The sequence below is a fragment of the Cebidichthys violaceus genome, unplaced genomic scaffold (assembly GCF_023349555.1).
Source record: "Cebidichthys violaceus isolate CVI_PGR_0920_01 unplaced genomic scaffold, fCebVio1.0.p SCAF_20, whole genome shotgun sequence".
In the NCBI taxonomy this organism is placed as follows: domain Eukaryota; kingdom Metazoa; phylum Chordata; class Actinopteri; order Perciformes; family Stichaeidae; genus Cebidichthys; species Cebidichthys violaceus.
The window spans coordinates 8471740-8495920 of NW_027176373.1; the positions used below are offsets into that span (position 1 = coordinate 8471740).

At 41.1% G+C, this 24181-nt stretch overlaps 1 protein-coding gene across 1 annotated transcript in view; it reads right to left on the reverse strand.

Moving 5' to 3' along the window:
• Nucleotides 1-21539, reverse strand: part of LOC137876456 (reticulon-4 receptor-like 1) — a 71838-nt gene extending 50299 nt beyond the window's left edge. The window contains exon 1 of the mRNA XM_068716052.1: nucleotides 21342-21539. Within this exon, the coding sequence (XP_068572153.1) occupies nucleotides 21342-21354 (13 nt within the window). The 5' untranslated portion in view covers nucleotides 21355-21539. The remainder of the gene's footprint in view (nucleotides 1-21341) is intronic.
• Between the last annotated feature and the right edge of the window lie 2642 nt (nucleotides 21540-24181).

Below are 24181 nucleotides of genomic sequence, written 5' to 3' on the forward strand. Positions count from 1 at the left end.
GTGCCTCGAATTGAGTGACAAATAAAGTGTTTTGCATTGATTTGAATAAAGCAGTCATGCTCATTGATTTTCAACATTGCCTGTAATACAACATAGATAAATATATAGAGATATGTTTGACAATTTTCTGTCATCAGATATATCCAACTCTAATTCAAGCATGACCTCTGCTGAGTTTCATAGACGAAAATTAAATCCCAGCTATTGACCTTTAGACATATACAGTACAACTCAGTGACTGTCTGTACTGAAACACTTATTTTCTATACGCATGAAGAAACAGGGGATTCTTGTTTGTGTCTATCCTGCTCTTCAGTCCTTATTACACAACATAAGCCTCACAGACCCTGTGTCTAATTCTGTGTACTCTGGCACTGGACAGTGTTATGAAACCTCCTTGTAATCAGCAGCACGTCCTCTTTGACCTCCATAGGTCTGTTTGTGTTTGTGTGAGAGAGAAATGGTGAGTTTTCATTCTTCCGTTGGTCTGTAACACACGCATTTGTTCTGTGTGTGTGTGTGTGTGTGTGTGTGTGTGTGTGTGTGTGTGTGTGTGTGTGTGTGTTGCGTAGCGTGTGTTATTTTGTGTTTTAAAGCATGCAGAGTGATGTTAAGGAAAAGGGAATACTGTTGCTGAGCTGCTTTATATGTGGCGAGCCAACTGCCTGTTTACACGATGTAAACGCTTATTGTAACGCTAAGAGTACTACGCTCCTCTGAAAACTCTTTAGATATGACAGTATGTGTGAGTCACCTCTGCAGCCACTCAGACTCAATCACACCCTGTCACTTTAAACCTCGAGACAAACCAGAGCTCTGCATTTAATCGGTTTGAATGTACACGGTTATTTTCTGTTTCCTCCATGTGTAGGGAGACTTTCCACATTCATGGATCAAATAATGAAAAAAATAAAATAGAATCTTTGTCCCATTGCAGCATGGCTGTCGGGAATGCTGTGTGAAAAGATCAAAGCCACTGCAGCCCCATTTTGTTTTTACACCTCATCAATTCTGCTCAAAATTCCTCTTTTCTGGCTGTTTTTTAATTCGGAGTCTACTTAGCCTTCGTGAGAAAGATTAGACTTGAATTTGATCCTACTGCACTCACAGTACTAGTATTATGATGGGCACAATGGTCAAATAGTTCATTAATACAAACACAATACAATCACTGTATTAATAATATTATTGTGTTTTGATTACAATTGCAAGAATAGCCACAGAGCATTTTTTCCAAAGCTTACAATGTTAACAAAATTTGGCACAAACTAAATTCTTTTTTTTTTCATTTTTCATGTAATTTACTTTCAAGCAGTAAAGTAAAAGTTCCATAAAATCCCTTGTGAGTAATGTGACTGTGTTACACTTTGACTTGTGCTGTCTTATGAATCATCTCAACTTTTATGTTATTTTTCAATCTTTACCAAAGGATAGTTAGTCTGTTCATGTGCCCAATACCACTCCAAAACATATTTTCATCAAATTGAAAAGTGATAAAAGAACAATAATACTGTGTTTGGAGACCCTGTGACATTCATCACTATGTATTTAAAGAATTACAGATTTTTTTAAATAAAATTGCTGAGCACATTTGTGGTACCATGGGGATACATCTTATTAGATGTTATTGTCCACTTGGCCTCTCCTCGAGCATCACACCCAGTAACAAAATAAATCCTGAAAATACTCTAAATCATCAGAATGTCGGTCATTCCAACACATCTGTATCCTGAAGTGTAGACTTTAAGCCTTGCTATTTCAATTGTTCATTCTTTATGGGAATTAATACATTAAATAATCTTTTTTCCCTATTACTTTTCCACTTACTTAAAATGTGTTGTTCAGCCAAGGCTACATGAATGGCCCTCCACATATGAGTGAGCCCATTAACTTTGTATTTCTTGCATTTCTTTGATGTCCCCCTCTCGCAGTCTTTCCAGAGACTAGCCTTCAATCTGACTTCAATCCCGGCTGTACTTCAAGCTTCCTCTTTGCTCTCTCTTGATCCTCCTTCTCACGGTAGTGTTGCCCTCTCCTAACCATACAAGCTCCTAATGAGGCCAAACCCCTGTTTCACACACGAGAAATGCATGCGCACTCACACCCGCCCAGTTCTCTGGGTGGTGTTGCAGATACTTGTGGCTTTGGTGCAAAATCTCCCCACCATCTGTCAGTGTTTAACACATATCAGTCTTTCCGTCCCCGTCGCTTGCTCCTTTCGTTTCCACCTCTGGTAAGTGGGACAGCGACAGAGATCACAAGAAGGGGTGACACAGATAGGATGCACACTATGACAGCGTAAAGGACCCCTGGCCTGCTCCAACCCCTGTCTTTAACTCTTCTCTCTAAGGTATTTTCCAGCGGTCTGCTCTCCCCGGCTGGAGAGCAGCAGATGTTACAGAGTTAAGCTGTAATCGTTCTGCTTTAGCTGTAGGCGACAGCTGTGCTTATATATTCTAAAACAGCGGCTCCACTGTACCATCTCCCTATCTGCTGGATGAGTGATAGTTATTGGACCAAGCTTATATCACTGTAAAAATAAAAAATAAATTAAAAAAACACTTTCTGCTCCAATACACTCTCAGCTTGAATGTTGTTCATTTGCATCGATCTCTTTCTGTTGGCTTGATGAGTCGCTTTTTTTCATCCATTCAAATCATTCTTTTCCATCTCGTCTTTGTTCAACACCATCAATCTGCTTTATGCACAGTCTCTCTGTGTCTTTCTCTTCCCATATTTCAGTATTTTGGTCTCACTGTCTCATCTCCATCCGGAGTTCTGTCTCCCTTTCTTAATTGGTCTGTCCATAATGCATAATGCCACTCTTTAGACTGGCTTAGTGCCTCTCTAACTTCCTAGTAGATGAAGAATCGATCGGTATATCCTGATATCATGGTGACACAGTCAATGAACGTCCTCAGTAGAATGAACTCCCTTCAATATGACCAATACTGTGTGTGTGTGTGTGTGTGTGTGTGTGTGTGAGAAAGAGAGAGACAGGCAGAAAATCTGCAGTGGAGTTTGAAAGACTAAAAATAATGTGGTACTTTTTTTGGGACCAGCCTGTTCTATAATAGAAACCAGTACAGTTAACTGCTCTTTCCTGAGAATACTTCAGTCCATTTAATATTTACTATGACGATGCTCTTACACTGAGTACTTAGCAATTAGTACTACGGTAGACTAAGCCTCTATTTATGCATCACCAGCTGTACAAGAAACCAAAGGTGAATCTCCTTGAGTGTGTTTACCGTAATAAGCAATATGGGTCATTAAAAATATCAATGACATGGATTCTACAGTGGAATGTGACCTGTATTACTCCACCCAGTCTGAGCTTATTATCTCTTCTCTCCGGTGTTACCATGGTCTGTGGGTTTCCTGCGGAATTAAGATACTTTTCAAGGGTTTCTACGTGTTGAGGGCTTTTTTGTCTGCTTGTTAGTTGGACCTATTTTGCATGAAAATTACTTGTATACCTATAAATAAAAAACACACAAATAGACAGCACACACGCCCACACACACACACACACACACACACACACACACACACACACACACGTGTGCTCTCCGCCCACGTCTTGATCTTCACTCTACTAGTGAAACAAAAAGGTTATCCCCAGGCAGGCATAATACAGGAAGAAATATGCAAAGGAATAGGAAAGTGGAAACAGAATTAAAGAATGGTTAGAACGTGTGGCTGGGGATGATAACAAAGCTCAGTAAATACATAGTCTATTTACACATGTACTCTGAGGTTATTATTGAAATGTTGTGAATTAACTGAATAAGGTGTAACAGTTGAAAAAAGGTAGACATAAATGCTAACAGTAAATACATAACATATTTACACATAAGGTCTGCACAATATGAGGAAAATCTGTGATGTGCGATAACATTTTTCCAATATTGCAATGGCAATATGCCAGAGAAGTTTGTGGTGTTATGAATACATAATATGGAACTTTTACAGTTCCGGCACTTTCGGCTGTTGTCCAATATATGCAATGCGTTACAGCACAGCCTGTTGATGCTTCTATTATTGGAGATATCTGCATCACTACCTCTTACAACCCATTTTTGTCCTGTATAGTTGTTGAATGTTGGTCAAAATGGCAGCTCCAGTAACATCTTTTTCTGAAAGTTTTTGGTTGTTTAAACTTTTTGGAAATGCTGCAATGTGACATTATTTCATCTGTGAAAGGTCATTAATCTGTGAAAGTTGTTATTGGTGATGCAATGTGCATTGTCACAGCTTGTGTTAATCAAATTACGTGGAGAAATATTCAAACATGTGCCACTGACTCATCACAGCTGAAGTGGAAAGACACAGAAGTACACTATGACCACAGTGATTACAGTCACTGTATTGCGTGTCTATGTGTTTATGTGTGCAATTGCTGGACAAGGAACTCATATCCTTGTCACTTTGAAGATAGATTGTGTGAATATTTCAGTAAACATTTTGCAAATGAAGAAAAATAACGCTTTGTTGATCTGTTAACATAATAAAAGCAATCTGTGTCATGTTTCCAGAAAAAAATATAAGTATAAAGCCCCTGAATACTTGGTCTCAAATCTTGGTGTTTCTCTATACTATTAAATATTCATGTCTTAATGAGAAACAATCTAAGTTAAAGTTCAGAAGCAAATATTCTTGGTTATTATTTAGTAAGAGCTTGCAAATTCTCCATCTGGGCTATCTGAGGGTGTTGTTTGATCAGATGTGATTGACAGTGGCTGGCAACGTAAGCAAACAACAACACCCATTTTAAACCAAGTGACTAAACCCAGAACAAAAAGACATACATCAATCTGTCATGTGAGATAACCACGAGAGAAAATACTCAAATACTTACTCATACTAGGCTGATTAAGAAAAAAGGTTGTCAGGGCTTTACATATAATAATAATAATAATAATAATAATAATAATAATAATAATAACAATAATAATAATAACAGTAATAAGAATAATTCTTAAGATAAATGGTTGTATTAAGTACTGTATATGTTTGGTGTGTGTGTGCTTGGGTGAGCACTCACCCACATGTTTGTGGGCACGCACATGTGCTTTGGATATCAGTGGCTCATTTAGAAATAAAGTGATGTTCACAGTCCGATAAGAGGCTTATTGTGTAGTGAGACCATCTCGTAATTAAAACCGAGTATGAATAATCTCTAGAGAGCATGTTTCGCTAATGCAACGTAAGTGGAGCGTTTACTCCAACATTTATGTATGACGCGTAACGACGCCCACGTCAGTCCTGTGATAATATCTCTGTCAGGCTACAAAAACAATCGCTTGAAATCTGATCATCTACCCGTAAAACATCACGAGTGCGTCTAAACTTAATAGTGCTGATGTGTTTTCCAAGGATGCTGGCATTAAAATGACAGCTCATATCCAAGAAAGGAGAAATAACCTGCAACACAACCTGCCCCCCAAAACAAATTGAGTAATTGTTTTTTTTGTTCTGCCCTTGTGGAGAAGCATTCAATTAAAAATGCAGGTCTGAGTGGAAGGCAGCGGCAGAGCATGAATCAGCTCGTACAACGCGGGATTGATAAACAATAAGCTGTCAGGATGATAAAATATGCCTTTAAAGTAAAGAAAGTAAAGGGTGGCACAAATGGGCCAAAACTCACAAACACAACCAGACAAACACACACTCTAAACACACACACACACACACACACACACACACACACACACACACACACACACACCTTTGGAAGTGATGAGACAGCTCTACTTTTGAATTGAAGCTGCCCATCTTTGGTGAGCCCATAAAACTCTCCTCAGAATCACAGGTCTGGACCATAAAATTCCCTGTGATAAAGGGAATGTGTGACAGCTCCCCTCTTCTCTGTCTCCCCCCTCCATTCTCTCTCTCTCTCTGGGGGAGATGGCTGTGGATGGCCCGTCCCCTTTGATGTGAGTAGAGCAAGGGCTTAACTCTGCTCTGGCCTGGCTGACTGACTGCCATTCCAGCAGGTATGACTATGCTAACTCTTTAAGGTGAGCCTGTGCTCAGCTGTCCCTGGACCACAGGGGGCTCATGGGTTAACTTGGAGGGCTCGTGGTGTGATGGGGAAAGTGGAAAGTATGGGGCGTGGTCAGGTTGTAAACAAGGGAAAATATAATGATGTGAGAGAGTTTGTGTGTGCAGTGTGTGCTTACAGTTTTAGTATAAATTCTTCACATTCATATACTGGATTCTGAACATTAGTATAACAACAAACACCTATTAGCTATGTAAAGCGGAGTAATGTCTACCTGAGTAGAGAATGAAGTCGCTCTCCCTCTGTGTGTTGGTGTCATCGGAGCTTCTCCTTTCTTTGTTGACATAGCTGGTGCGGCCATAGTTCATGTGAGCGTGCCCTACAGGTTAGCTCGGGGCCACCGCTCTGCACTGCGGTCATACGCCGATTAGAGCTGTTAAAGCCGCATCGACCAAAGGCGCCGTCACCGACGCGTACCGCCCAACCTCCTGTTTCCCCTCGGTTACAATCTGTTAGCTCTGTCAGCGCTGTTGCTGTTGTTTGCACTGTTAGCGATGTTAGTGCCGTTAGCTGCGAGCTGCCGGCAATAGAAATGTTCCCAATCACGTATAAAGCACCTTCAATCCAATCTATCCACCTTTGAAGTGTCCTTGTCTTTATTTACACAACAAACTTAGGTTAGGTTATTACCCTCTTTTCTGGTGACATGCCAGAATGATTTAGGAGGAATAATGTCCCTCTACCTCAATCCACCTGTATAACAACACAACACTTTATTTACTCCAAATCCTGCTTTTCCTCTTACGGTGGAAACATGCAAAATAACAGTTATCACACCGGCTGATCCAGACAAAAATATGGCGTCTAGAAGTAGACTCAACTCCCACACGTTGTACAACCAGCAGTGCACATGTGACAACATGAAAAACCTCTTCCATGAACGTGTCTGGGGAAATGCTTGTGAAATGACATTTGGAGAGGATGTAGCTTGTCTTGATCTGTTGCTGAACGGAGCGTGTAAGGTCCCGAAGACTAGCAGGGAAGACAGATGGGAAGAGAAGGGGCAGGTAGGAGCAGGCAGAGGGAAATGCAGACCAGAACACATCCTGAGAGGTAGGCGGGAACCCTGGCACTCTGTATTAGTGTCATATATATAACATTTTATTTTTACATTTTATGATAGGATACAAAAATCTATTATTTAATTTTATTAAATTTTTCATGTTTCATTTCATCGTTCATTTGGTTTGCTCTTTGCATAAAACTGTTTTTTTCACAATAGTGAATAAAAACAGATTAGTCTTCAGTTATTTTTATGCCCATTATATTATACAATATTATTGTTCTTGCAGCCCTCATGGCCCCAGGTAACGTCCATATAAAGAAATTAAACCGTGCCTTGCAGCACCACAGCAGTTCCTGGGAGATGTCCATACCAATTAGTTTTTTCCAAGTTCAATGAATGTTAGTGTACCTGATTCTGTTAACTAAAAACCTGAAGCTCCCTAGGAAGTTTGCATTGGATGCGTTTAGATCAATGGCAGCTGACTGATTAGGTTAGGGCAATGACTCACTCTAACTTCCGGGATATATAGTATTTATCTTGGCAGGAAAATATGTTTTTGTTAATAGCCATGTTTAATATTCACGTATCAGCTCAGAGTCATCGTCAGTCAGCGTGAAGACGGAGCATAACCTGTCTTTGCAATAGAGACAAATGTACTCATCGTTGCCCTAAATCTTGAGCGGTGCCGCACAAATCTGCCCCGGGGACGGATGATTTGCCCTGAGAGTTGTCGCCTGACATGATGTTAGTCACACATATTCAGAGAGAGGGAGAGAGAGAGAGAGGGGAGAGAGAGAAAAGGCATTAGAAGAGTATGATTGATAGTTAGATAGGTATGTCAGTAGGTAGCAGAGAGAGAAAGACACAGATGCACAATAATGATGTTTGTTCTGTTTAAAAGGTCGTCTTTTTACTTTTACTGTGGCATTTAGTTTAGTTCATTAAGAGATGTTAACTGGAGTCAGACCTCAAGGCCTAGTGTTTGTACCAGGTCTGTCAGAAGTTACTTTCTGATAAAGTCTACTGCATTCTGTGTGGTTGCATACCACTCTTACTATTACAAGACTGATTGCAGGGGTATTGATCTGCCCGGCTGAGAAATCGACCTAAAACTTGTTTGACATCATCGTCTCCTCTGTCTCACTCAATCTCTTTCACGCTACGCCCTTCGTCCTTTTTCCATTCAACAGCGTAAAGCCGTTTTTCCTCACCTCAGCTCCCTTCCTCCTTTAACAAATCACTCTCTCACCTTTCCTCTCTTCTTGTCACTCTCGTCATCACACCTTTCCAAAAACTCACCTTCAACCCTACCCTTATAGGCTTTTCCTTGCTTTACTTCTTGCGCCACATTTTCTTGAGCATCACACCTCTGTGTTTTTCCCTCACACATCTGTTCCTCATCCCCTGCTTCTAAAATCTGTCACCTTTTCCTTCCTGCCTAAGCATATGCATTCCCCTCCTCTTCCTTCACCACTTCCTCACTTGTGCCCCCATGTTGTGCCTCCTCCATTGTTCCTATGTGCAGTTTTCCTTCAACTCTTCTTCTGAACTTCCTCACCACTTGCTCTTTCTTTTTTTTTGTATCCTCGCAACTCATCCTCCCTCCCCCTTGCACCCTCCGTCCCTCCCAGGGTTATTAAGTGATGGTTGGGCTGGCACAGCTGGTGTAGTTGGGCAGGCAGCCAATCTTCATGACAGCTGTGCTGCAGTGTAGCCAGATCCTTATTGGGGCAGTAGCACTGTAGTAATCATAACAACAACGCAGGTCATACAGGCTTTTCGGGATTGACTGTTTTATCAGGTCGGCGTCTGCTGTGTTGTGATTATCTCATAGTCTTAGGTCATTATATCACTAAATAACAGGTGCAAGCAAAGGTGTAAAATTCAGTCCTTACCACTCATGAAGCTCATGAGCATGTTTATGTTCCTGCCCACCCCTCTCATCCTCTGTCACGTTTTCCTTTCCTCGCTCTTTCACACATCCTCGCAGTGTTACAGCATTTGCTTCACACTGCTTCTGCATGCACACCTGTCAATAACTCACACCTGCATAACCACACGAGAGTCTTGTGTTGTCTGGGTGAACTGACATTAACTTATGAGTTAGCGATGCCATCTGTTAAATTGCACATCTGTAAAAACAAAAATAAAAAAGGTCTCAAAAGTCTGTGTTCTCCAGCCCGCCCTGGTTCACAGGGAGGTCACACACACGCACCCACCCACACACACACACACACACACACACACACACACACACACACACCAGGCGGAGTGTTGGACTGACTTATGAGTGAGCAGAAACTTCTGAGGTAAGCACCATTCTCAAAGCAGTAATTGAATTGTGCCAAGGCGATGGTGCTACAACTCAGTTATGAGCTTGGTGAGCTGCGCTAAACTCACTATTTGTCACAAGCTGTTGTCTACGTGGCGGGACTTTTTCCCCTCTTCTCTGCGCACTTGTGCATCATCAGTTTTAGGTCATGCTGACAGCTTAAGAAGATTAATGCACTGTTGGTTAAAAGGGGAGAGGGAGTTAGGAGGATGCACTGTGGATGTCTTCACCCTTTTTCTCCCTCTCACCACAGTAATCCTCACTTCAACTGTGAGCCACCATGCATTGGTGTCTGCATTGTAGTAATCACCATCCTCTAACAGACCCTAACCCTCGACATCAACTGTGCTGGCACCCTCCGACACGGATGCTGCATGCACACGTCTCCCATAAACACCACTTACATGCGACGGCAGCATGCCCATAAACCAGCTCTATCAACAATGGCTATACCATCTTGACACTTTTATTTAAAGCTCACTATATTTAATGTTGTCTCTTTCAGGACATGCGGCTCTGGGTTAGCATTCTGGTCTATTCGTATAATATCAGCCTGTGATAATCTCTCCATAACTCAAAGGCAAATGTCTTGTACAATTGTTAACATGCCATAAATGAGATGTTTCCTTACCAGCCACGTTGCACCACTTGATGACACAATGATTACTGACATAAACTCAAAGCTAAATAAAAGCTAAATAAAAGGAAAACTCACTATGGATTGTCTTGAGTACAAATAATTTCTAATTCGCAGAGCATGGTATCAGTGTTGGTTTAGTAATATGAATGTATCCCCTTGATATGTTAAACATAGGTTCTAACATATTTCCCCCATTTTAATCACGCAATCAACAATATACGGCTTATAGTGCTTCATTTATTGTAACTTCCAGCTACAAAAATAGCATTTCCAGGCTTGAGTTCAATATGGCGAGGAAAAAAGAAAAGCTTTAAACAAAATATGTAAGAGCCCATACCAAGTATTCTGACTCACTTATTCTGGAAAAGAGCATCAGCGGTGCCTAAAATATAAATGTGATGTCATGAAAATGGCTGCCGGTTTGTGCAGCGATGTATAATAATGATGCTGATACCCATTTAGGACTTTTCCAGCTCTGCAAAAGTTTGTCTCTGATTACTTTTTCAGTTGTGTTCCAAAAAAACCCCTCCACAATAGATCCAATAAAAGGCCGTCCTGGGATTCATCTTATAGTGTCCCCCAGCTGAGCATCGGATTGTTATGTAAGACTAAGTGTGACACAATCACACACACATGAATACACATGCACGCACACACAAGTGCCTCCGTGTTATAATGAGAGTCAGACTGAAGACACAAACAAGCTGTGGCAGCAGACAAACAACACTTTCTCACACGTCCCTCATCTCCTGTTCTCTCACATCACTCCATCTTTACTTCCTGTCATCACTCTGAAGCACGCATCAAACACTGACTGCCACAAAATAGAAGCTTCTTCCAATTCCAGCCATTTCATGCGTCAGTGTCTTCGTGTGCCGGTGCACCTATCCGTGGGCTTGTGCGATGTGAAGTCATTTTTGGCTTTTCCCTATTTGTTCTCGGGCTAAATTAGGAATTTAGTCAGGACTTGGATTTAGCATCAGTAAAAATGGAACAGGATGAGCTTCATTAAACCCACTAGTAGGTCCTGGCAAGTAAGTGTGTGTGTGTGTGTGTGTGTGTGTGTGTGTGTGTGTGTGTGTGTGTGTGTGTCTGTGTGTGTCTGTGTGTGTCTGTGTGTGTCTGTGCGTGTTTGTGCTTTACCCAGTTTGGGTACAGCACAGATGAATGGTATACAAGGGACAGAGGAAAGGCTGCAAGTAATGATCTCTGTTATCAATTAATCTCTCAACTATTTGTTAATCAAAAATGTACCTGATAAAACATCAAAACACTGGGAGAAAAAAATAGTTCTCAGAGCCCAACGTGATGTCTTCAAACTGCAAAAAAATAGACAACTGAACCACAAAACATTTGGCATTTTCAATTAATAAATTAATTTAACAATTATTCAGTTATCAAAGTTGTTGATGACTTATTTTCTGTCAATCGATTCATTCACTGATTGTTCTGAGGAGCAGAAAAAAAGAAGCAATGCATTAAGAATACGACAGGACAAGATGAAAGACTAGCCAGTTTATTAGGTACACCTAGCTAAAACTAACACGGTTTAATATAACTGTCTGGCAATAAATCCTACCTTCATGACGGTTATAGTGTTCATTTTTGTTTAAATTGTTTTGGAGGGGCAGTTGAATTGTATATGTCAATGATAGCTTAGTAACCATTAAAACCTCCCTAAAACAGTAGGGTTACATTACACCCTTCATCAAGGTAGGATTTGTTGCGGGACTGTTGTATTGGACTTAGTTTTAGCACTGTTTACCAAATAAACTGTCAACTGAGTACATACTGTATGCTGCACTTTTTGCCAAGTTAAATATGGTGGTTACATTTAAGTCAGTATTTCTCGTTTTGAACAATAAATAATGTGCTCAGTAGAGACGAACAATAAGGAAGGTTAAGTCTGGGTTCACCTGGTCAGTCTACTTCGGGGCAGTTCAGGTGGTCTTATATCGTTTGGCACTTGTATTGTGTGAATCATTTGAACAGAGCTCTAAGTGTAAGCACCAGTCAGAGGCAGATGGGCTCGTTAATGCAGTGATGTAGTTATGTAAGACCTGCTACTGCTGCCGCTCCTGTCTGTCTATACTGCAGTACAGAGAGAGAGAGGGAAAAAATGTAAAAGAGAGCTTGTGAGTAAGTTGTCGTGTGTCTGTTGGAGTGATTCTGTATGTGCACGTTTTGTGTGTGTGTGTGTGTGTGTGTGTGTGTGTGTGTGTGTGTGTGTGTGTGTGTGTGTGTGTGTGTGTGTGTGTGTGTGGAACACTGTGGGACGGACGGGAATTGATGTGGTAAATAAATCAGGAGGAATTGACTTGTTGTCCTGGGTTTGATGAACTCTTCTCACTCTTTAACCCATCTCCTTCAATTCACCACATGCTGGGCAACCGGAATACAGGGCTCTAAACACTTTAGTGCACAGAGGGAGCAGAACAAGAGAGAGGGAGATATCAAAGCACAGAGCCTCAGAGGCCAAGGTAACAAATGAAGAAAGACAGTTGTAGGGCCGTCTCTGCACATGCATATTAATACACCAATACATTTTGGGATACTCAAGTGCTCCATTTGCAGTTTGTTACAAGGGGTAGACAAAACAGCATAAATAATAAATGAAAAATGACTTAACTATGAAGTAACTGAAGTACAAACACAGCTTCAATGTGAATGGACCATATGAGGTTGAATGAAGTTAACTACAAAAGGATCTGAATTATGATATGAGCATTTTGAATGCAAAATCAGGACAAAAGGGCTCTATGGGCGCAAAGTCACCTGCAGTCCAAACTGTAGGTTCATTGATAAAAAAAAACTGGACTACATCATTGTAATAGTGATCTGCAACATTTGGAATGCACTGACAAACAACCACCACCATCGTAGTTAAGGTAGGCAAAAAAACAACTGTTGTCATGGTTCAAAGAAGAACCACTTTGCTCTGCAAAGATTGCAGCCACAAAAAAAATATACCAGCATTATCTGTTGTTAGGAAATGCTCAGCAGTCAAACAACCTTTGTGTACCCAGCCCTCCACTCCGACATATAAGGTGTTGCGCTTCTTTAACAACACCAGGCTACTCCCATCTTTCTTCCTGATAGACAACAGTTACAGTTTGTATCGCCACCGGAGGTTCTTGTCAGATAAGCCTAGGCCACATTAGTCTTGCATAGCCAGACGTATTTCCACCACTGTGTCAGTGCTAAAGAAAAGTCTGGCTCCACACAGTATCATTCTGTTATAGAGAGAAAAAATACTCTGGCTTGTTTGTATTTTTTAATCCAAACACAATCATCTTGGGTGGCGCCAAGCCCAGGATGCGGTGACGCTGCCCTTGCAAAATAGATAACGGAAGGGGAGATGAATGCCGTGTGAAATACACAACCAATGACAGACTTATACCCAGTCTAGATCCGGTGAGTCAGACGAAGGCCACATAAGCAGCATTCAGATCAAAAAACAGCCCTGCTCAAAAAGAAAAGCAAAAGGCTGTGTTAGTAGGGTGTATTCGTTCAGTATCTGTGAGACGATGAAATATGATCCAGGAAAGCTGATTGAGTTAAAGGAGGTTTTCTCTTGAAGACAGTCTCAATGGAATGACAGTCTCAGGTTGAAACTAACCTGCAGGGATATGATCATTGGCATGCCACCTATTTGAAGTGGATGAGTCAACACTTCCAGAGAGGTCAAAGTTGAATTATTTGTCATGCATGGAGTGTTATTGTTGTCTACCTGCTGCAAACACAAGGATAAAGCTCTGGTCCTGAGTGAGATCTGGACAAGAGAAGAAAGGTTCCGTTCAGTTACATTATGATGCGTTCCGTCTCTGTTTGGTAAAAATGAGTATTGGGTGGAGTTAAATTATAATGTTATCATGATGTGTTCACATGTGATCTCGTAAAATGTGGTTTTGGTGAGAAACTTGAATAAATCCAGTTGTTTGAAGGAGATGTTTTCACAACAACATACATAGATATTAGAGAGGGAACTATGACTTGTTTGCACTAAGCTCTAAGCAGCTTATAATACATCATTAAAACTACTAATGACAAGATTTGTTTTAATCAATGAAAATACAATCTTTCATTTCCTAATCATTTGAATAGTCTGCCTTTATGAAAAAACACCATACATTACTTGATCAAAGTAAAAGGATAACATGTAGAATTTTTGATGGTTTACAGACTTCAGAGTGGTTGAAATGATGTTTGGGACAGTGGCAAAAAAAAAGCCTGGAGCTTTGTAGACCAGCTGCTATAACCAAACAACAAAGGGATCTGTATCTGCCCATATGGATCATCAATGATCTGTAATTAGTATCAGCGGCAAAAAAAAACATGATCAGGGATCTCTAAAAGTTATATTTGCTCCCTTTTTTCTTTTGTGCTGATCCGATTTTTGATCTGATCCGTGACTCTGATCCATGATACGATCCGAAACCGTTAGTTTTATGATCCGTTGCGCCACTAGTTGTTTGTAATCAGGTGCAGAAGATGGATAGCAAGAGCTTATCTAGAGCAAAACCTGGAATAGGGGCTGTTGTCTACAATACAGTACATGCATGCAAACATGAGAATGTGAGTGGGGCATATCAAAATATTCTCGGAGACAAGATGAAAAAACAGGAGGGAGGCAGAGTGAAGGAAGGGAAGAGAGATAGAGTGAAAGAATGGACTTGTGATTTGCTGTGAGGAAGCAGCAAGCCCATACTGCTGAGAGCTGTGGACCCCAAACGCCTTATCGGAAACCAAAACAGCTATCAATTATTCAACAGGTACGGAGAGAACTAGCTACAGAAGAGAAGACATGGGGGAGATTTGAGGGGAGAGGGAAGATATATCCTGCAAGGGAGTGAGACACAAAGGATTTGATTTTCTTTCGTTATTTCATCAATGCGTTCAGAAATGTGCCATGTGGTGTTACCTTTTGACTAATACATCAGCAGCAATGAACAAATATGGGACTTTAAGCCTGGTGTCAGTTAGTTGATTAATGGCTTTAGTTAAAAGGAATAGTCCAACATCTTGGGAAACGTGCTTCATTGCTTTCTGTCTGAGAATGAGGAGAAAATATCAATATCAATCTGGGCCGAACAAGGCGAGCTGTGCACTTCATGCACCGAGTGAAAAAAGCAGCCTTACAACGCCTCTAAATCTCAGTCTTCGACATGTTGTATCTTGTTAAATAAATGCATGATGAGAAATGTAAAAACAACGGCTCATGGTTTTACGGGGAGTCTGCATTTGGATCCATCACCAATCTGGCAACCTGCATGCCGGATGTATAAACTGCTGTTTTATGAAAGAGCTCAAACATATAATTTCCCCATACAGTCACAAATGTTTACATTTTTATCTACAAGTATAACAAACAGGGTACTACCTGTTGTTTTGTAAGTTTTAGATGTCTTTAGGCATATTTTTTAACTTTGGACAGAGCCAGGTTAGATGTTTTCCCCTACTTCCCGCTTTAATGCTAAGCTAAGCTACTCTAGCTCTGTACTTTATGTACAGACATGAGATTGATCTTCTCACCTCACTGAGATTTTAAGTTTATGGCTTAAAATGTCAAGAATTCCAACCCCCCTGCAACATGTCAACTACAGTACTGTTAGAATTCTCACATGCGCCCCACACCTTATAATATATCTACCAGTTATTTCTGTCCTTGTGCTGGTGCAACAACCCCGATTTTCCCCTCTGGGGATCAATGAAGGCTTATCTTACCTTATCTTATATTATAAGATAAGACACGCCAGCGTTAACATGAGTAATAGTGGCTCATGCACTTCAGTCAGCAAACAAGGATGCTGCTGCAAGCGATTGGTTTGTCCAACTGTCTCTACCTCTGGAGGCAGGAAAATACCAGAGTTACTGGTCCAAACAAGGGAGAAACTTAAAATCAGCCTGAAAGTCACACACACACACACACACACACACACACACACACACACACACACACACACACACACACACACACACAATCAGCTCCCGTCAGCTCAATATTCTCTCTCTCTCTCTCTCTCTCTCTCTCTCTCTCTCTCTCTCTCTCTCTCTCTCTCTCTCTCTCTCTCATTCCTTCATCCACCAGGTGAAGTCTGTTTCCAAATAATTACTCATTTTCTCCCTGTGTCCATCTTTCTGTCTCTGCATCACACTTTACTCTGACTTTCCTCGCTTTCTGCTTGTCTCTAGTACTCCAGCTCTGACATTTACACAACACTTCCTGAGCTCATGCACACACACACACACACACACACACTCACTGATCACTGTTCTTGCGATGTGATCATGCACATTTGTTTCCCTTTCATCCAAAAACGTTCTCATGCTCACGTATGCTGACACACCCATGCCTCTAAATCCCTGGCTATGTATCAAACACACGCGATACATGCACAACTAGCCTGGCTGTTGCTAAGTGAACCTGCAATCCGAGGCCTCCACAGGGCTCTTGATAGGGAGGTATGTCTCATTTGATTGGGCATTCTATTCACAAAGGACCTTCCTGCTATGTGTGTGTGTGTGTGTGTGTGTGTGTGTGTGTGTGTGTGTGTGTGTGTGGCTGACTCTCAAGGTGAACCGCGGTGATTCATAAGCAAATTAGTGCACCATATTTACAAACAATCCAGCAACAACTTGACTGCAGCAGCAAGTAGTAGCCTATTTCATTGCTAGCCTTATGGTTCTTACTACTTTATTTTTTTGTTTTTAAGAATGTAAAATTCTGCAAATGTTTCCTTTGTCATGGCTAGCTCTATCAACTGTTGAAAGAGCAAAGCAGTATGTTTGTACGTAAAGATAAATGGGACAGAGCTTTGTTTGGCAAGAAAGTTGGAATGAAACACCACAGGGCCGTTGTGAAATGCCATTTCATGCTCTGTGCAGCATCATTTCTAGTTGTTTGTTTCGCATCAAAAAAACTCATTGAGTGTTTCTTTTTTTGTGTTTGTGAGAGTTCATCACTTTAGAAGCTCGGAGCTGCAAAACATCAGTCCCTGTAATTATTTTTAACGCATTTAAACGTGGTTTATCGGTTGTGAACGGTACACACATTATTCCGGAAAATTGTAGTGCAACGTAATGATCAAATGTAATTGAGCAGGCAGACCACACTGAGCTCAGGAAGCAGCAGAAGAAAGAAGAAGTCTGTGAGTGACCTTGACACCAGGCAGGAGGAGCGGTTGCAGAGGGCATTGATATGCACGGCCATCGCACGGACGCCTGCTGCGTGTGCTGAAGCGTTTCATCTTGCTCTCCACTGTGACTTGCATTAGAGATGTAATTGATTATCATATGAATTCCATTCCAGTCATCAGATCCCAAGATGATTTAGTTCTCTAATATGATACATCCACAGAATTCACACAAAGTGTCACATTCCCTATACTGTGTGCCCCTGCCTAATCTGTAAAATCTGTCCGCTGCCTCAGGATGTCGGTACTGCAAGAGCAAATTTGGATCAATCTCAGCACTCAATTACCCCGCCATTTGGTGCTTCACGACCCGAATAAACATTTTGTCACTAATCCATATGTTATTATTATCCACCATGGCTATCAAAGATGCAAACACACACACACACAGCAACACAAAACAGCAACAGAAGCTTCTAATTGTTTTGACTGTAGACTTGACAACAGCCTGCAGGCACAATGTATGTGTGTGCCAACGCAACTGTCAGCTCAGAGAGACAAAGTAAGGATGTTAGCATTAAGTCTTTTTGCAATGCCATCAGATAAAATGAGAAAGTGCGTTTGATGACAAATTTCCACCTAATTAGCATTAATAACTTATAAAGGGGTCAACATACTTTGATACTGAATTGTAAGTCGCTTTGGATAAAAGTGTCTGCTAAATGACTGTAATGTAATGTTTGGGTTGAATCAGGACAGCGTTCTCCTTTGTTTAGGGTCAAGTTAAGCAGGAACTCCATAAAACTGCCGGAAACTTCCATAATCAGGGCAGACTTTATTCCCATTTGGACCTGGAGAAAGCCATTGGCCCTCGGGCGAGGTTGAGGCTATATTCTGAAGGAACAGTGCCTTGCAGTTTTGCCATCGTGTAGTGATATTGATCAGTGGATTTCAGTGCTGAGCTGAAGTTAGCTATATGTTATCGTGGCTGAAGGTAATATCACAGAACGTTCTTCAGATATTGCACATTTTTGTGGATTTCAGTATATTCATAGACGGGGGCCGACAGCGAGAGGATGAAATCATATTATGAAGGGATGATAAGAGGAAGAGACAGTGTCGTGCCTTTTAGAAGTTCAAGTTCCCAACTCGAGAAGAGGGAGTTTACATACATTTCATTCACATTATTACCCCAAAAGGATCACATGTAGAAATCTAAAATTCATGCTGTCTTCCATATAAATTGAACTTGTGTGTCTTTGAGACAAACAATATTTATATATATATATGGTTATATTTATATATGGTTATATTGCAAACAGGAACTACTTATAGCTAATGTGGTATACAGTACTGTTAATGGTGCCATTTTGCCAAAATGTAAACAAATATAGGATTAAAAAAAATTGTAGTGTAGATGAAACACCACATTAAACTGTTTAGTGAAAGTAAAAATAAACATTTTAGAACACAACAGTGTTTCAGTTTCCAGTTGCCTTTTATAAAATTCTTGACACAGCATAGCTCTTTGTCGACCAAACCATAGATTATATTGTCATCGCTTTCACTCAAACCGCTTTCAACCAACAGTTTTTTCAAAATCACTGTATTTATCGCTGTATGAATGCATGCATACTCTTATTTTAGGTTTAGAATCTTATATTTGTGAAAACTCCTTAACCTTTCAAAATTCCAGCAACTATTAGTTAAGGCAAAAAGCTGCAAATCTTTTGAAACAATAAAAAAAAAAATATGAATAGTGCTTAGTTTGGGCAAAATCTAAATCAGAATAAGCATGGGCTTTATGACAATGTACCAAGACATTAGTCAATGCAAAGTGTAAATTAATAATTTAATGATATAGATTGATTGATACCTGATAGAATATACAGAAAAAACAAGCAAAATCAATTATTGACTAAATTAATCTGCAGCTATATTGATCATTTTAAAAAAAGTTCAAACTGCAATGCCAAATATTTGCTGGTTCCAGCTTCTCAAATGTTAACATCTTATAGACCAATTGATTAACTGAGGAAAATAATCGGCAGATGAATCGTTGATAAAAGTAATCGTTAGTTGCAGGCTTGGCTGAAACCATAAAAATCTAAATGCAACTCTGAGCGTGTGTACTTTTACAGACTGTGACAGAGCACAATAAAGCCTTTCATTTGTGTCTTTCTTAATAAAAGAGCTTTTCTTTTCATAACTAATTTTAAGGTTTGGCATGTGTTTTGTTCAAGGTGTGTGTGTGTGTGTGTGTGTGTGTGTGTGTGTGTGTGTGTGTGTGTGTGTGTGTGTGTGAAAAGCTGTAGATAAAGACAGAGACAACTTAAAGTTGGAAACAGAGGCAAAGTCAAGTAAGGGAAACAAATCCAGCTTCAAACAAGCTGGGAAACAAAGCTTCGGCAGCTACCCAAACCAACCAGTAGCCAATCTGCCTGCCAGGCCTCTCTGCTCTCAGACTGGAGCTGGCAGTAGGAACTGGCCAAGCAGAGAGATAGAGAAAGAACGAGAGACAGACAAAGAGAGAAAAAGAGAGGGAGTTTTCATTACACAAGAACACTTCTCCCCCTCTGCCTTCCCCTCACTCTCTCTCTCTTGTTTTATCCCACCGCAGAGAGATGCTGTGGGTAAAGGTGACAGACATAGATAACTGTATCTCAGGCAGACTGTGCACAATTACCCTGAATTTTATTATTGTTACTGACAGCCACATATTTGTAGGAGGAGATACAAAGCACAACGCATCAGCCATCACCACTGTATCGAGTGTGTGTGTGTGTGTGTGTGTGTGTGTGTGTGTGTGTGTGTGTGTGTGTGTGTGTGTGTGTGTGGGTGGGTGTTATCCATCTGAAATTACAGCAGGATTCAAATTAAAGCTTGTCTGCCTCTAGCCAGCAAGCTCTCTCTGTCTTTCTTTTGCTCTGTCATACATACATGCACATACGATGGCAGCACTAATCAGCCCTCTGTCAGGCCCATTACGTCCCACCCTTAATGAGGAGATCGCCCAGCTTGTGCCCCGACTCGGGCCAACCAAGTGAGCTAATAGAAAATGATGTGCACGGATGTATGCGCGTTGTTTCCCTCATCTGCTTTGGCCCGCATTGATATGACGAATGATAGACTTCCAGTGTCTCTATTAACGAATGTTTTTCTTTTATGTTGTCAGGGTTCAGTCACTCGTGTGCTATCCTCATTAGCAAACTGACAATCTGCCTTTCACAGTAGCCCCACTTGTAAGCCTATATATATTTTGGAGGGGGGGTATTGGCAAATGGTCTTTTTTAACTTGGATCATCAGTTTGTGGTAGGGCCTTTTATGATTTGTCAAAAGCCAGCTAATTAGACATTCTCTTTATCACACACATGCAGGTTCATGCATCCACAGAAAAGGAGGCTTAACAGTGGGGTTGGGGCCTCCTTGTCAACACGCACAGAGGCAAGGTCATCGTGGTAAAACCTGATACCTTTTCGCACCACAAAACAGCCGCGTGTCAGTGTGATAGTAAACAGCAAGGTGTTGGGGGCGCGTGGTGTTATTCTCCTGCCTACACGGTCACCGGGAGAGCCTCCCTCTCTCCCTGAGCGCAGACAGAAGTCAAAATATCCTGTTGTTGGTGTGACTGCGCGTCAAAGTAACCACGCGCGCGCGCTCCCGAGCCGTATAGGTGCGCGCACACACAGTGCCCAAACAGGTGAAACTTTTAAGACAAAATTTGTGAACTTTCTTCCCGACAATTTCGTTCTCACGCGCTCTCCTAAGTTCTCTTTCTTTCACGCTCACTGGCTCGCGCAAGCAACGGCACCAGCCATCCTCGTGCAGGCAAGTCCTACAAACTGCAGTGCGGCAGCAGGTCGCTATTTTAAGAATAATTTTTACATGAAGTGGATAAATATTTAATTCCCCTTGCATACCCGGCCGCCAGCATGAAGCGCAGCGAGAGGCTCTTCTGCTACTCCACTTTTATAAATAATAATAATGAAAAACACTCTCAAGAATTTGTATCAACTCAGACACACACACACACACACACACACACACACACACACACACACACACACACACACACACACACACACACACATCAATAAACAGCCCAGCCACACGCGCTCCACGCCATCAGCAACAAAAACAAGTGAAATCCTCTTTCTCTTACCTCGCCTAAACATATTGGCAGCCGCTGTTTGGACCGTCTAGTGGTGTCTGTGCTGAAGTAGCATCCTTGTGAGTGTCCAATCCTGAGCTGCCGGTTGAAAAACTGTTATTTTGATTCCTTTTGACCGCAGGCAGGTAGGCTGGAGTCTTGTCTCTCCGCGGTGGCTGTTGTTTTATCAAGTGAAGACGGGTGGAGGAGGAGAAGGAGGTGGTGAAGGAAGAGGAGGATGTAAGGGGGGGGGGGGGGGGGTCGGAGGATGTTTAACACAATTTAAGACGAAAATAGAAGGTCCGCCACCGGTAGAAACGAAGTGTTTTTTTCGTCAGTTGCTATAAACGAGGTGAAGAAAAGAAAAAACACCCGGTCCCGTCCCAACACGCTCAGATGTGTTCTAGTGATATTTCAACTCACCGCCATCTGGTGTTTATGAATCAATAACATGGAGTAGCCTGTGACTTTGTTTGATGCCAAATCGAATTTTAAGAGAAACAGTCGAGAGCGGATTGACCACGGCTCCAAAATTCAGAGAAAAGTTCGGCTATGTGTCTTCCTGCTGTCAGGTTGCGGGTCAGGTAGAGTCTATGAGGTGCTGTGTGCGGATCGTCAGCGTGAGTCAGTGCAGTCTACTGTGTCCGTTACCGGAGAGCTCCGAGGCAGCCGCTTCAATCCCCCTCCCACAGCGATGTGAATGATGAAAGCGAGAGCATTCTCTCTCTCTCTCTCTCTCTCTCTCTCTCTCTCTCTCTCTCTCTCTCTCTCTCTCTCTCTCTCTCTCTCTCTCTCTCTCTCTCTCTCTCACACACACACACATCAGCTTACATGTCCAAGTGTCTTCCGTTACTTTTATCTCTCTCAATTCAATTTAACAATTCAGCATGCTTTATGGGGGTGAATGTTGCATAAACAATATCACCAAAGCCTCAATTACAATTCACGTGTACTCCCTTCTTTTTCTGCTTCTTCTAATAATTAAATGAAGTGCAGTATTTGAGTATAATGAATCAGAATTAGACCAACAGAGAGACAAGACCTGGTTTGGTTTGCATTTTTCAAGATGATATTCCATAATTGTAGTAAAATAACGTTGCAAATATATCCTTAAAACAATTTAGTGCACTGGTTGTGGTACTTGGTTAACAGTTGAAATTATCCTCACCTCGAACAGCTGCACCATTAAAATGCCACTCATCTCTCATAATAATAAAACTCTCTGAAAGGGAGCAATCGTTACTTTCACTCTCTCTCGGGCTGTTTTTTATAGCAATTTTTCCCCAAGTAGATATCACATTTTGTTTTGCCCGACAGTGTGTCAAATTCTTGTTTTTTCTTTTCTTTTCTATTTTGGTAAAGAACTTGGTTATTTTATTTGAATGCAGACTGCAGTGAAGCAGGAGGTGTCACTTTGTCTTTTACTTGTGGTTGTTGACACAACTGACATAGTCTGTTTTCTCTAGGTTGCCAGGTTGGTCTGTGTTCAGCAGACTCAATGGCCAGCTTGTGGTCACTCAGTCAGTCTGTGTCTTTCTCCGTTTCTGGCGACTCTTGGTGCCCAGATATTGTTGCTGCTACTCTGTGATACCTGTTTTTTTGCAGTAGATTTCCAATGACTGAAATACTTCTATTTTATTGTGTGAAGCCTATAGTGCTCTGTCAATCAATATTTCCCACTTTTCTTGAGTTTTTTTATCATCGGTTTTAAATCCAACAAACTTTATTATGAAACTGCCAAAGCAATTAATCACTGCTAACTCTAATATGAGTGATTTTGAATGCTTCTGATTTTGTGTTGGGATGTGCAGCAGAATCAATACCATCATGTTTGGAGTCTTGAGATATATTTAGTCGTCTCTGGGGAGGTTTTCTCTTCCAGGAGGCGCTGCATTTTTAATTTGGTCAGAGGAGGCATTTCTCTCTTTAAATTTTAATTACATTTTTTGTAAAGAATTTGGCCTCTTTCTGTTTCATATTTCCTAAAGTGGAGCAGAAAATGTTTTTCTGTCATCGCATTTTGAGGGCAGAACTGACGCATCCTGTTTTCCCTCTGCTGCCAGGTTTGTCTCTGTGTATCGTCCAGTCTTTATACCCTCCTTCTGCTCGCTCATCTAACTTTGTGTTTGTCTCTGTTGTTGATGAGTGGTTTGATTGTGTTTAAATTATCTCTCTCTGGTGACATCTACCACTCAGTTTTTCTCTTTCTTTGCTTCCTCAGAATTCAGAACTGTTCTCATATTAGCATCCATATTGTCACTGCAAATTAGGTACAAACCATACACAAAGCAACAAAGCCTAAACAATTAAAATGTGAATTGTAACCGTTTAAATGAACCATTTAGAGTGTGTGATGTGATTGGTGTGCATGTGCAGGATTGTGTGTTGGGGTAGTTGTGCACATTGGGAGTGGATGTATCGTATGTTGAGGTGTTTGTATGAGTAGACTGGGATGTGCCGTTGCAGCAGTCCATCAGTCCAGCAGTCTCAGTTTAAATTTCCTATCTTCTTTTGACAGTCCATCAAGTCTTGTCGCCCACTTCATATTTATACTGTACATGCGTTGACTTTTCTCAGAATGTACGCTGACAAAAAAAGCAAGAAAATTTAAAATGAACCTCGCTTAAGTTTACTAAATATGAGGAAACTGTCCCCTCGACAGATAGCATCCATCTTTGACGCCAAACTCGCATACAGAACCAGCTTTTAAAGGATGTGTAATTCAACACAAAGCAGGAGCAAGATTCATCATAGCTTAGTGTTAGTTGTCATTGTTTAAAAACAAAGAAGGCAGTACAAAACAGTGAAAACTGGAGCTGAGCATCAAGACAGGAGAAAGAGATGACTGCCCC